Source organism: Apium graveolens, chromosome 2, assembly GCF_009905375.1.
Source record: "Apium graveolens cultivar Ventura chromosome 2, ASM990537v1, whole genome shotgun sequence".
NCBI classification, from domain to species: Eukaryota; Viridiplantae; Streptophyta; class Magnoliopsida; order Apiales; family Apiaceae; genus Apium; species Apium graveolens.
This window is the reverse complement of record NC_133648.1, coordinates 74,913,596-74,929,125: the sequence shown is the minus strand read 5'-3', so window position 1 is coordinate 74,929,125 and position 15,530 is coordinate 74,913,596. Positions and strand designations below refer to the sequence as shown.

At 37.0% G+C, this 15,530-nt stretch overlaps 1 protein-coding gene across 1 annotated transcript; it reads left to right on the top strand.

The window, feature by feature from the left end:
- Positions 1 to 734: 734 nt before the first annotated feature.
- On the top strand, positions 735 to 1,340 carry LOC141690770 (uncharacterized). Its single transcript, XM_074495540.1, has one exon. It carries the CDS (start codon positions 735 to 737, stop codon positions 1,338 to 1,340), a length of 606 nt encoding a protein of 201 aa, XP_074351641.1.
- Positions 1,341 to 15,530: the final 14,190 nt, after the last annotated feature.

The following is a 15,530-nucleotide window of genomic DNA, read 5'->3' as shown; positions in this document are numbered from 1 at the left end:
TTTGGCTTATCGATATCTCTGAGTTCTTTAATACAGAAATGACTTGTCGATATCTCCAATCTTCATATCTTCACTTTGTCTTGTTGATATCTCTGAGACTTCTCTATAAGTTATTTTTGACTTATCGATAAGTCATTCTGGAGTTCTCGAATGACTAGTCTATATGACCTGATCTGCGACTTGTAGATTTCTTGACTTAGAATGTTTTTCTCAAAATAGATTTATTCAACTCCAAGCTTCTTCACACTTTCTCCGAGGCATGGTCTTCTTCTAGAGTTTATTCTTAGGCTTGAGACTGTTTACAGAAAAATACTCTAGTCTAATCTATTTACACTTTTAAAGAATCAAGTAATATAATAAAAAATATAAACTTAGATTATCATACAACTTACTTAGGGCTGTCAATTTAACTTAGTATTGTTATAGTACATGCATGTCTTGTACAACAGGCCATTGAGATGGGAGAATTGGACATAAATTATAATCCATGAACGGCGATAAAAGCTCAGGCCTTGGCTAACTTCGTGGTTGAATGTACCATCTCCAACCAAGAAGTCGGGGGGCAGGGAGATACCGAACCGCAGGGCATGGAGGGAAAAGAATGTAATGAAGGAGGACAGAATAGGGACAAGGAATTCTGGGTTCTCTATTTTGACGGAGCATCAAAAACAAATTCGAGTGGAGCAGGGCTAGTTTTACAAAGACCCGATGGATTTTTGATTGAATATGCTATGATGTTAGACTTTCCAACTACAAATAATGAAGCCGAGTATGAAGCTCTGATAGCAGGCCTTGGCCTAGCAGGAACGTGGAGAGTTAAAAACTTGAAAGTTTGTGAGGACTCGAAACTGGTGGTATCCCAGGTCAAGGGAGAGTTTGAAGCAAGGGATGAAACCATGTATGTACGCTTAGTGAGGGCCGTGATGACTCAGTTTGATGAATGCCATATTGAGCACATTCCAAGGGAAGAAAATGCTAAGGTTGATGCGCTGTCCAAGTTCGCTTCGTCAGAAGTAGAAAAAAGTTATGGGAGCGTATATTTTCGTGTTTTAAAAACACGAAGTATAGATGTAAAGTTGGTTACCCCCATAGGGTTTGGATGGTCATGGATAGATCCCATTAAGGCTCATCTACAAACCGGATGGCTTCTTAGTGATGTCATGGAAGCAAGAAAAGTGTCTGTAAGAGCCTTATTAAGATATTCTATGATCGATGGGATTCTTTACAAACGATCGTTCGTAATTCCTTATTTAAGATGTCTAAGGCTAGATGAGGCTCAAATTGCTTTGGAAGAAGTACATGAAGGTATATGTTGCCAAAACTTGGGGGCAGGGCCTTAGCCCACAAAATTGCCCGCTTAGGCTTCTATTGTCTAGAAATGATGGACGATGCCAAAGAATATGTGAAGAGATGTGATCGTTTTCAGAAACATGCCCCAATAGTAAGGAAACCTCCCGAAATGCTCACTTCCATAAATTCCCCAATCCCATTTTCTATGTGGGGAATGGATATTCTCGGGCCTTTACCAATGGCCACTGCTCAAAGGAAGTTCTTGATTGTAGCGGTTGATTACTTTACCAAGTGGATTGAAGCTAAGCCCTTGGCAAAGATTACGATTAGCCAAGTCGCTCAGTTCCTGTGGGAGAATATTATGTGTAGGTACGGGATTCGGCGAATCTTGGTGACTGACAATGGAACACAATTCAACAATGAGGAGTTCAGGAAGTATTGTTAAGAGAATGAAATTGACTTGAGATTCACTTCTGTTGCTCACCCTCAAGCTAGTGGGCAAGCAGAGGTTGCAAATTGGATCATTCTAGATGGGTTAAAGAAGGGAATTGAAAAGTCCAGAAATAATTGAGTGGATGAAATACTGCCAATACTTTGGGCTTACAGAACTACATGTAGAGTCACAACAGGAGCAACGCCCTTCATGTTAGCATATGGAGCAGAAGCAGTTGTACCAGTAGAAATATCACATTCGTCCCCAAGGATCCAAGCATTCAACACTGAGGAAAATGAGGAGGGGAAAAGATTAGCCCTGGATTTAATAGATGAAGTACGAGATGCAGCGCACACAAAGATTGTGGAATATCAGAAAAAGCCTCTTTTTACTACCACCGGAGGGTGAAAGAGAGATTCTTCAAGCAAGGAGATTTGGTCCTAAGAAAGGTGGAAGCTTCTGGAGTAGGGCGGAAATGAAAGCTCATCCCAAATTGGGAAGGTCCATACAAGGTTAAGAGTGTTCAAGGAAGATGATCTTACAAATTAGAGACCATGGACGGAGAAGAAGTACCTCGGACTTGGCATACTCAAAACACGAAGATTTACTACATATAGTTCGTACTTATTAAGATGGTAACAAGGTTCAAAAGCACCGTGAAACTTTGTTTGCTTAGGGTTTTATATCTCAATTTTAGTAGGATTTACATTCTAGTTTGTGATTATCATGGTTGGACCCATTTTATATAAGGTTTTGAAAAACCAGGGTATATATTCTTAAGTTGAAGTTATTTCAAACTTTGAAGAGCCAAGTTATGATAATGCTTTGTTTACTTAGCAGAATTCGTGCTTTGATGAACAGAGTAATAAATAACAAAAGAAAGAGAAGTTCATGAATTCTTCTATTATAGGAATGCCATAAGCAGCATTTGCAAGTCTGTCATTTTCATTTATTTTTCAGTCTTGTTCCCATTATTCAACGCATGACTCTTAGAACTATGTGGTTCAGTTTGCTAATCAATCCAAAAAGCATCTAAAACTTAAAAATAAAGCTATAAAAGGCAAGCAAATAAAGCAAGGGAAATAACATAAATAAAACCCCGAAGGGTAACAAGGTTAAAGTATAATAAGTTAATACAAAGAAAACCACGATGGGATAATAAGAAAAGGAAACTAATCCAAATCCTTAAATAAATCATCATCATTCCCCTATCAGTAGTAGTAGGTGGAGGGAGAACGAGCCCGTCTTTCATAGGAGTACGTCTCGAGAAGGAGAAGCTGTGGCCTCAGCAGAATTAGTAGGAATGGGAGAAGGTGGAAGGTCCTCGAAAGGAGACCCTTGCCCAAGAATAGGAGGCACTGGGTAAGCCGCAAGAGTCACCTATGGCACCTTCTTCCCAATATCTCCCACAATCTGCTCCCAGCAGGTGGCAAAAGTAATAGAGAAGTTAGCATCATACTCAGCATTCAGGACCTCTTGAAAGTCCTCTGATGCCTTGTAGTCTGCTATCACCTCGTCTCGCCCCCTATGAACATCCAACTCCAGCCAACGAACTTTTTCCTTTTCCTCAGCTAACTCTCTTTCCACCTCCTGAAAGCGAGTAAAATTGGCCTCTAAAGCCTTGAGGTACCTATCTCTGACCCTCTCGGTGTTAGTCAGACTGGCTCTCACCTCCCTCAGGTTATAAAGGGCAGCCTGAAGGTAGGTGTTCATCTGCCAAAGATATATTTTAACACAAGTAGCTCTATGTGTAAAGGAAAAGCAAAAAACACTAAATAGGGGGAAATAGAAACTTACTGAAGCCACTGCCTGGGAACCAAGGCGCTCAATCTGAAGATCATCAGATGACTCCACGATCTCAGCCCGATCACGAGGTGTTACCACACTCTCGGACCACACGGAAGCCGCTTCGGAACTCCCTACGATGGTGTCCTTTCTCTGTAGGCCCCGGGTCACAGTAAGGCTAGTGTCCTCATCAAGGATGAGAGGCCTCTTGGATATAAAAGTGGGAACAACCTCTGTAATAGTGACCGAAGGGTCGTCACCAATCCTCACCCGCTTTCGCTGTGGGTTTCAACTGCGGAGCCGCGAGAGGCGCGGGACTCCCTTTTCTTGAAAATGGAGTTCAAAGATGCCTTAGCTGCAAAAGATGCAAAAAAATATTAAAAAAGCAATGATGCATGAAAAATAAATAACGAAGTTAAAAAGGGGAAAGAGATACCCTCGGGACCCAGGCCGCTTAGACCTAAATTTTATAAATTGCCCTCTAAAAGAATGAGAGCACAATGGTGCAAGTTATCAGCTGTTATGGCCTTGATGGCCTCATCTTCATTTATCCCCGATTTTAAATCTCTTAAAGACCCGTCTACGCTTTTAGAGAAATTGGGCATGAAATAATGGTCCCCACCCACCTCGGCGTCCATATATACATAAAACTACTCATCCTTCCAAGTAGGATATGAGTCAGGGTTGGTACTAGAAACAAAACAAGAATGAGCGAGAGACCTATGAACTATTTTGACCCATTCTTGGTCGTCAGGAGCATTTACAAATTAAACAAATAGCGAAAAATACAAACACTGGGCTTAAAATCATGTTTACGAGATTGGGCCATGTAACAATGAATAAAATGCCAAGAATTGGGCGTAAGTTGGGTTGGAAAGATGCGGGCTTCGGCTAAAAGACGAAAAACAAAAGGATATGGGGGAAGACGAAAACCAGCATAAAAAGTTTCTTTATACACACGATGGCCCCAGGCTTTAGGTAACAAGCCCTGTCATTTGGGCCTAAGGCCTCAGCCCTATAAGGAGCAGAAATTTCAAATAAACGAGCTATGACACCTACCTTGTCAGAATCATACTTAGAAGGGTAGTTATATGCATCTAAATGGAGCAAGTTAGGAAAGGCTTCACCAAACTCTGTTAAAAGATCCCTAAGAGAAATAACGGAAGCATGAACTAGGGATTTTTTACCTCGATTGGCCCTAGAAGGACGGGGGCGGCCAGGGGAGGCTGAGAATGGGAGGAGTCGGAATCTTCCATTGAAGTTCTTGCAAAGAATGTTTGAAACCCAAAAAAACCTTGAAGGTGGGGAAGAAGATGAAGATTAAATGGAATCTTCAAAAAAACCCATAAAGCAGTGAGAACTACGGCGGTAAAGAAAGTCGGAAATCACCTTGGGGTGGCAAAGAAAGAGAGAAAAAGTTGCAGAGAAAAGGTATGAGAGTGAGTTTTTTAGAAGTGATGTGTGATAAATGAGATCACACCTCATATAGCCCTCTATGCGGTAACTCAATCATCTTTGGGCCAAAAAAAAATGGGCCTGTCAAATTATCAAAGGCGGGAATCCTATAAAATTCAAAAATTTGAAATATACTACCAAATTCGAGAATACTCTTGAATGTTCCTAACCAAAAAAATAAAGGAATAAAATTATTTACCCGAAATTTGTGAAAAATCACGAGGGAAAATATAAGGTTTTTAACCACGTCTAGGAGACACAGTTCCTAAGCGTGGCTCAAACCATGTCTCCTAGGCGGGGGTAACCCACGCCTAGGAATTATGGGAGAATGAAACCCAACCACGTCTAGGAAGCATGAATCTTAGGCGTGGTTCATAAGTTGTCTCCTAGGCGGGGGTAACCCACGCCTAGGAATTATGGGAGAATGAAACCCAACCACGTCTAGGAAGCATGAATCTTAGGCGTGGTTCATAAGTTTTCTCCTAGGCAGAGGTAACCCACACCTAGGAATTATGGGAGGATAAAGCCCAATCACGTGCAGAAAGCATAATTCTTAGGCGTGATTTGTAAGTTGACGCCTAGGTGGGGTCACCCACACCTAGGAAGTATTGGAGCATGAAAGACCATCCACGGCCAGGAGACATAAATCCTCGGCGTGGTTTACAAGTTGTCTCCTAGGCGGGGATGACCTACGCCTAGGATGAATGCTAGCATAAGAGCCAACAACGCCCAAGAGACATAAATCCTAGGCATTGTTCACAAAGGCGGGGGTGACCCACGCCTAGGAGGCATGACACCCTGCAGCCCATTTTCTGATTATTTTATTAATCAGAATATGGGCAAAAATGAGGGAAATAGCTAAAAAAATCCCAGAAAATAGGGGAAAATAGAGGAAAAATCCAAAAAAATCAGAAAAATTAGGAAATAATTTCTAAAAATTATTTTTGAGCAAAATATTTTTGAAAAAATAAGAAAAATACCTATGAGTATTGGAATATTCCTGAAAAATCAAGGAAAAAACTTGAAAATACCAGAAGGTACCAAAAAATTCCCGGAAAAATAGGGAAGCCCATAAGGATGAATTCTAAAGGGAGCATCGTTGTAAATATTTAGGTCGCTCCACACTTTACAATAAAAATGATAGCTAGAAAAGGCATAAAGTTTAACTTCTACGAAATCTTCACCAAATTTTGTAAAAGTTGAGGGGCAAATGATATTGGCCTGAAATTAGCCTAGAAACGTAACTAATATTGAATTAATTAGACCTGGTGCGGTTCAATAATGAAGCCCGATTAATGAGGCCCGAAACCTTAATTATTTATTAATTTCATAATTAATAAATATGGTAAAATAACAACTCATTAAGTATATCTCATGAAAGATAGAATTCTTCATTGAGTAGCCTCCAATACATCCAAACCAATAAAGAATCTGTTTCCTACTTATTAGGACTCCAAAGTCTACCCTAAAATAGAGACTTATTCATCAAGTCTCCTAACCCTAATTTAATTCAAGGACATCCAATATCTATATAAAGGGTCTCACCCCTCAATTCAGAACTACGTTTTGGCTTGATTCTCTAAATTCACAGAGATGCATAGGCATCTTGTGAAGGCAGATTTAAACTACGAAACACAAGTGCAACCATTAAAGGCCTTAAGCTCTCGAACCCTTACAATAAATATCGCAGTAATTATAACCTAGTTTTTTACCCATAACAATTATCATATCTTGATTTTGTTTTAATTTCACAATTATTTTATATCCTTTTTTATATCTTTTGGCGGCACCAAGAAACTGTCAATAAATAAAATATAATCTTAGATCAAAAGTTGGTCAATTTAACCACCAAAAAGTAAAACTAGAAAGGGATGCATGAAGTATTATATAATGAAACTCAACAAATTTGTTCTTTTTTTTATCGTAGGTAACCCGCAGCCGCTACCCTTCGGGTATGTACTGGGTAAACCCTACGGGCTCACGCAATAGCCTGCAAACCATGTGAACCAAGGTAAATCGCAATTAAGTGACAGGCTCTGACTCAGAAGGCATAATCATAAATTCTCCTCCCGTGGGGATTCGAACTTGTGACCAAGAGGATAGTTATCCACTCTTTAACCTACTGAGCCAACCCTTACGGACAAATTCTTTTCATGTAATATAGCAATTGAGTTTAAAGGATAACTTGATATGTAATATTGTACATCAGTTTAAAGGAGAGTAAATGTCCAATTGTGAATTGCGATAAATTTGCATTGAAATTTGCAACACACAATGAAGTTGTTTTCAACTGAAAATCCGCAATATTCGAAGCAATATTATTTTAATTTATTTTTGTAGACCAAATGATACCATGACATTTACTATAAATTTAAATTTAAATAACCAAAAAATAATAATTAATTTCTTATCTACTCATCATAAGGCACGACAACATATTATACATTTAGGTTAAGTAAACTTAAAAATTTGTTAAAATTATACTATGTTATATGTATAGTTTATTAGTAAAATATTTATTTAATTAATTAATCGCCTGGTATTTCATTGATATACATTTTAAAAATCTAATTTAAGACTACGATACTTATATCTCAAGTCATAATTAAGAAAATTAATGAAAACATAGTATAACTTTAAATAAGCACGTAAATTTGAATGGTATATTTTTTAAATAAATTACATTTGCAATTTTTATTACATGTCAGTGAAAAAAATATCTTGAAACTCAATTAATTAATTTATTTTGTTTTATCTTATTTTTTTAATTATTTCTCGACGGTTTAAAAATAACGAAAAACAAATTATTTAATATATAAAATATTATATATGATGTATACACATACATATATATAATATTAAATTATTAAAAAATTAATAAAAAGAGCACCGCATAGCGCGGGCATAGGTCCCCAGCATAACTAAATAGATATAGATTCCAACGGAGATGACCAGAAGTATAATTCGTGTGTGAATTTACGTTGTACATAATAGAGGCCGGGACAGAAAAAGGTTGAAATCCGGAAATAATTCGCTATTTATTACAAAAATCTGGTTCGATATTATAAAGTAACACATGCATGTGATAATTGGTCGGGTCCCTGGAGTGGTGTCTATGTGAAAGGTAAATAGTACTAACCCCTTACTCCCGAATTTTAATTAGGAAGGAAAGTAAATGGTGGGTGAGTAAAGTAATTTCACTTACATTCATATATGTGTTCCCGAATTTTTAAAAGGAGCGAAAACAAGTGATAATAAATGTAAATTTAACAAACTTTCATTCCAAAACTTTCACTCCAAAAGTGGGATGAAAGTACTTTACCTCCTTATTACTTACTTCCTTCCCTTTAAAAAATTCGGGAGCGAGTACAAATAGCGAAAGAGAGGGGGCGGTTTAGATCAGACCGATTTTGGAGTAAAACTTGAATTAAATTGTAAAAAATGATTTTAAAAAATTGTCATCCGTATGCGATTAACTGTGTCAATTACGATTACGAATTTAAGATTATTGCGGATCAGTTAATGGTTCAATCATTTATTATAAAATAATTAATAATTTAAAAAAATCAAAGCACTAAATTTAATTTTAAATTACTTGATAAAATTATATTTAAAAATAAAATACAACATAATACTCAATGTATTTCTTATGGACGAAAGTCTTAACATTAACTTAAGATTAGTTATATATCTATAATATACTTGAAAAAGAAACTTGGCATATATGTGTAGATTTCGAAAACATAAGTTTAGTGAGCAAAAGTTTAAATACAACAGTTTTCGCACTGTATGCAGAAATTGGAAACAGTAAAATTAAGTGGCAAATTTTGCATCTTTAACGATGGTGAAGCTACTTGAATAAAGAACAACTTTTTAATAAATAAATGTATTTAGTTGTTAATTTATATGATATCAAGTGTATGTTTGAAATTATATTTTATTATAAATATAGTTCGCGGTTTACGGTTTGAGATTTGCGATTTTGATATTTTTAAAAATTTAAATCGCATTCAAATTGTAAATAAATAATTATTAAAATTTAAATTCGTAATGAATCCGCGTTCCGTGATTATTTATAAAAATATGATTCGATTATTAGTAATGGGTCCCTATCCACAGCCATAGTTGGATAGGGACCCTATCCAACCAACAAATCAGGACCATTGAAGTAAAAAATGAATGGCTAGGATCCGTTATTGCCGCTATGTTTCATTGCGAGGGCGTAATGAAATATTGCGGGAGTGGCCCACATACTCCATTCCCCTTTTTACCCTTTTTCTATGTTAATTCATTTATCAATGCTTTTTTAACTACATAAATATTAATTTAATAAGATATTATTCTTAATATTTCTGATTAAAAATATAATATTTAAAAAATATTATAAAATATTTTATAATAATATTAAATATTATATTTAATATTTAATATTCAATATTTTAAAAGTATTGAAACAATAAAATGAAATTAATATATTTAAATATTTAATAATATATATTAAAATAATAAAGGAAAATATTTTTGATATTTAAATATTTTAATTATTCAATATTTTTAATAATAAATGAAAATATTTGAATATTTGAAAATATTAATAATGTTAAACATTAATAATGTCAAATAAACACAAATATTATACCTCCGCAATGTTTCATTGCGTCCCCGCAATGTTTCATTGCGGTAGTCGTTTTACCTTACACACAGACACAGAAACTCAGGCACAGATACTCGCATATACACGCAGAAACTCAAAAATAGACACTCAAACATGACCATCAGCGACATTAAAGCGATTTGAGACAATTTCAATCACAACCACTCCACTGATCTTCTTGTTCATCAGGTATACAAACGATTTATAGCTATGCACACACTTATACACACGATTACACCAACACACACACGATTATACAATGAGTTTGAGTTTGAGTGCGATTTTATTCGATTACTATTCAATTTTTTTATGTGAATGTGATATTTGTTCGAAATTATGTTGATTATGTGATAATTAGGGTTCGAATTAGGGGTAAATTAGTTAATAATTAGGTTAAATTAGGTTTCGAATTAGGGGTAATTTAGATGGGTTTTGGGTGTATTTTGTAGTTTTTTTGATTTTAAGCTAATTTTTTATTAATGCCAATGAAGTGTTTGATGAAAGTCCTCTGAGAATTAGTTTGTTTTTACATTAGTAAGTAGCTGAAGAGTATCATTCTTAAGCTTGAGATTTTTTACATCAGTTGTCTAAACTGTTAATGTGTGAAGTACAATATTTTAAGATCATTGCTTGAATTCAAGTATAATTTATCTAACAGTAAACTTTATTTTTTGTTGCATTCTGGATAGAGTTTTTATGTCCACAAATTGTGATAATGCAACTCTACAAGATGGCATTCCACTCATTAGAATGTCATTTATTTATAAGAACATAGTAAGAATTCTTAAACTTGTCATTACCTATATCTTCTGCAGTTGTTGAGACACCAGATTGATAAAAAAAAATTGTGAATATCTTATTCTAGTATTCTTTGCCATTCCTCACTAATTTCTTTCTTCATGTATATCTAATAAGAGAATCTTTAAAACAAATGTATAACCAGTATTTTAACCAAGAATTGTGGAATCATGCTACATTATCTAATCTTATATCTACTACTCAAGTCATAAGAGTCCATATAAATAATATTATCATTCAGAAGCTGTGGGATTGGTGTTGTTAGTGACAGCATTGAAATTTCTACTCAAGATTCTCAATGCTGGTTCCATGGCTAAAGAAAGAGCCACAGTTTTAGTCCAACTAAAATCAGAATTTTGACATATCGAAAACTGGAGTTTTAAAACACAGAAGTAGCTGAAGAGTATCATTCTTAAGCTGAAAGAATGTTTGTTTTCTTTTTCGTAATTACTGTTTGTTTGGAGTTGTACTGATGTGCTTTTTGGTTTAAAATATTGCAGATACTATGGACATGGAGTGTGGACCTCTTGATCGATCCTTGCTCACTATGCAGGACCGCCATATTAGCAGTCTGATCTGGGAGGGCGGGGATAGGAATACCGTAGATGTTAGACAGCTGACAGCGAGGATGGGTGAGTGGCATATACTTCCAGATCAGCAGGCTCTGTTGGATGCATATGGTTTTGGGGCGTTCGGCAACCCCCGAGTGGTTCGGCAGAATGACATCAGACTCAATACGGCCTTGATTGAGAGGTGGAGGCCAGAGACTAACACATTCCATCTGCCGTGTGGGGAGATGACTATTACTTTGAAGGATGTTTATATGATTCTGGGATTACCGGTTACTGGCCGTCCTCTCACCCAAGGCGAGCTTGAGCACTCGAAGGCGTGGTTCATGAAGAACTGGGAGGATCCGTCTATGTCAGAGCAGGAGCGCAGGGAGTTCTATAAGGATGGGCTGCATTTTAACCAGCTGAGGAACCGGTACGGGGCGAGAGCTGATACCAGAGATATGGATGCTGCTCAGATTGAGGTGCAGTGCAGAGTGCATACACGAGCCTATATGTTATTTATTATTGGAGGCGTGCTTTTCCCTACATCTTCACGGGACGTGGTGCATCCCCGGTATATGCAGCTGCTGATGGAGGAGTCGGAGATTCGTGATTATGCATGGGGTGCAGCTGTTTTGGCACACTTGTACATATCACTGACTTTGTCGGCTGATAGGTCTGTTCGCACCTTTAACGGGTGTAGTCTGCTATTGATGTTGTGGGCTTACGAGAGATTGGCACCCGGGAGGCCGGAGATTGCGCCTCAGCAGGAGATTCGGTGGCCGAGGGCGTGCGCGTGGGCTGAGCCAGTGAAGGTTAGTAGAGTAAACCCCCACCACCATACACGTAACTACCGGGGTGATTTGGACAGTTTACAGCTACACTGGTGACATGGCAGCCGTATACCAGACTTTACGAGAGAGAGGCTGATCCTGATGATGTTGATGCTACTCATTTCCCGGTGTGCCGTCATATGGCTCTTGGACGTATCCCGATGGTAGCATTTGAGATCATTGAGTACCAGTATTCTGATAGGGTACTGAGACAGTTTGGGATGTGCCAGCATATACCGGATGATCCGTTTGACCACGTTGTTCTGAGGTTGGAGAGACAGTCTTCTTTTCAGCGGCCTCACCGTCTTGCTATGCATCAGCAGTATGTTGCTGAGTGGGAGAGTTATGTGGCTACGGGCGGGCCGGAGATTGTTGAGGGCGGGTTTGTATCTTTCGCCGAGTATATGCAGTGGTATAGACGGGTAAGTAAGATAAGGATCGCTCGTTGTGTACCCCCTGAGGGCGATATCATACAGCCCCGTGACTGGTACCCTCAGCAGATGATGGGTGATGCGGTATGGTATTCTTCACTTGTTTCCAATTGTAGTCTTTACCTGTTTTCCTACAACTATTTAGGTTATTTTCCCGTGAATTATCGTTAATTCCCTACAACTACTTATAAAATGGATTAAAAATGAAAATAAGGACTTATTTAGGTTAGTTTCCCGTGAATTATCGTTAATTCCCTACAACTACTTGTAAAATGGATTAAAAATGAAAATAAGGACTTATTTAGGTTATTTTCCTGTGATTAATCATTAATTCCCTACAACTACTTGTAAAATGGATTAAAAATGAAAATAAGGACTTATTTAGGTTATTTTCCCGTGAATTATCGTTAATTCCCTACAACTACTTGTAAAATGGATTAAAAATGAAAATAAGGACTTATTTAGGTTAATTTCACGTGAATTATCGTTAATTCCCTACAACTACTTGTAAAATGGATTAAAAATGAAAATAAGGACTTATTTAGGTTATTTTCCCGTGAATTATTGTTAATTCCCTACAACTACTTGTAAAATGGATTAAAAATTAAAATAAGGACTTATTTAGGTTATTTTCCTGTGAATTATCATTAATTCCCTACAACTACTTGTAAAATGGATTAAAAATGAAAATAAGTACTTATTTAGGTTAATTTCCCGTGAATTATCGTTAATTCCCTACAACTACTTATAAAATGGATTATCGTTATTTATTTGTAGTTAGAGAGTGCTATGAAGATGACATACATGATCCACATGCGCGGCCCTCCTAGCTGGTTCTATGATGTCATTCCCGATTTTCTCGCACATTATGATCGGGTAATGACTGAGTGGAAGGGTCTTGGATACAGTAGGCCCGCTTTCATCAGACCGAAAGATATTCAGCAGCCTCTTGTTGAGCGTCAGCCTCCTTCTGGAGATGCACGTGAGGTAGACATTCATGATACAGCTCCTAGTAGCTCGCAACAGACAGCGCCCCCTATCTTTCAGGAGTGTCCTCGTGAGGTACTAATAACTATCATTCACGAACTTGTGATCTTTTTAATTTCATCTATTGAATATGTAAATGACCTGTGTGTCTTTAATTTACATTAATGGCAGGATGAGACCGGTGGTCCTGAGGAGGATACCGCAGTACTTGTCCCCCCTAAACATCCACGTGAGGTATAAATTTCTAACAAAAGCTTTCATTTCATGCATCGTAGAAATTCGATTAATATGTCTGTGTCGGCTGTAATTGCAGGAGGTTCAGTCTACTGGTGATATTCCAGCCACCCATGCTCCTACACATGTATCTATTCCCCCTCAGGTACAAATATTTTATAAATATTGTCCTCCTGTGCACTTACATATTTACAGCTTCTTGTGTTGAATAATGTTTATGTATTGGCTTGTAATTGCAGGTTGAGGTTCAGTCTACTGGTGATGTTCCACCCGCCACTGCTCCTACACCTGTATACATTGCCTCTCTGGTACAAATCTTTGACAAATATTGTCCTCCTATGCACTTACACATTTTTAGTTTCGAGTGTTGAATATGTTTATGTATCGGCTTCAAATTGTAGGTTGAGGTTCAATCTCCTGCTGATGTTCCACCCACCACTGCTCCGACACCTGTATCCATTCCCCCTTAGCTACAAATATTTAACAAATATTGTCATTCTATGCACCTAAAATATTTTAGCTTCGTGTGTTGAATATGTTTATGTATCGGCTTCCAATTGCAGGTTGATTATACTACTCCAACACCATTCCACAGATCTATGACATTTCAACCTATTCCACTAAAGGTATTATTTGTTCCCTACTATGTCAACTAAATGGGATTAAAATAGATTAATTCCCTACAACTAGTTATAAATGGATTAAACTAAGTGTTAAATGTATACTTAATTTATGGATTGCAGATGCCTATTACTCCAGAATCTTTAGAGGCCTCTTCCTCCCTTGTCACTCCATATGTACATTTGGGCATAGGTGAGTCTTCTGTTCCTAGTGAGCTACGGGACATGTTTGATGTAATAACTCTTAACTCTTTTTTAAAGTAAATGGCCTTAGATTAACTAGTTCCAAATATGCTAATTGTGTTTTTGTTTATTTTGTAGATAGACTCAATTGAAGATTTGGCGGAGGATGCGGCGAAACAAGGTGGTCCTGAGCGGCGTGGTGATATGACAAGGCCACTAAAAAATCGGAAAGTGAGGTGGTTGTATCGGCATTTCTGGAGTTTAGAGGTTGATTACATTTGGCGTGATCACAGTGAGCGGGGCATTACTTATCCTCTTACACATAGCCAAGTAACAACTTTGCGACCAGAGTTTTGGGTGGAGGATGATGTTCTCAATGCCTATGGTGAACTCTTAAGACTTAGAGAGGATAAACTCTGGGAAAAATGGGAAAAAATTCCCAGAACTGAAAGTTTCAAGCCCAGGCGGTATTTCATTGCTCTTAGCTTTTTCATGGCGATGGCACTTGAGTTTTGTCCTAACTTGAAGGTACTCTATTAAACAAATAGCAATGCTCCAACCTGCTTTTCTATAAACAGATATCAATTATGCTGTATAAATGTTAACCTATTTTTTGACTTGTAATTGTAGGCTTCTCCGAGTGCCATAAAAGGTGATGCCAAGAAGTCAATGGAGAAGTTCTTTAGAGATTATGCTAACAAGGGGGGTAGCTTGCCTCTTCAGTTTTGTGACTTTGCATTTTTCCCCACGTGTGATAGCTCTCATTGGTTCTTGTTTGTTGTTAATCTCAACAAAATGAGAGTGCTAAACATTGATCCTCTTAGGGATGACAAAGACACAACAGGGAACATCGCTCACCCCTTCCAGTATTACATTATGGTAACTATATCATTCTTTAATTCCCTACCAGTAGTTTTAAATAGATTAATAATTAAATAATGACTTGTTAGGTTCATTTCCCGTGAAATATCATTATGGTAACTATATCATTCTTTAATTCCCAACCAGTAGTTTTAAATAGATTAATAATTTAATAATAACTTGTTAGGTTCATTTCCCGTGAAATATCATTCTTTAATTCCCTACCAGTAGTTTTAAATAGATTAATAATTAAATAATGACTTGTTAGGTTCATTTCCCGTGAAATATCATTCTTTAATTCCCTACCAGTAGTTTTAAATAGATTAATAATTAAATAATGACTTGTTAGGTTCATTTCCCGTGAAATATCATTCTTTAATTCCCTACCAGTAGTTTTAAATAGATTATTAATTAA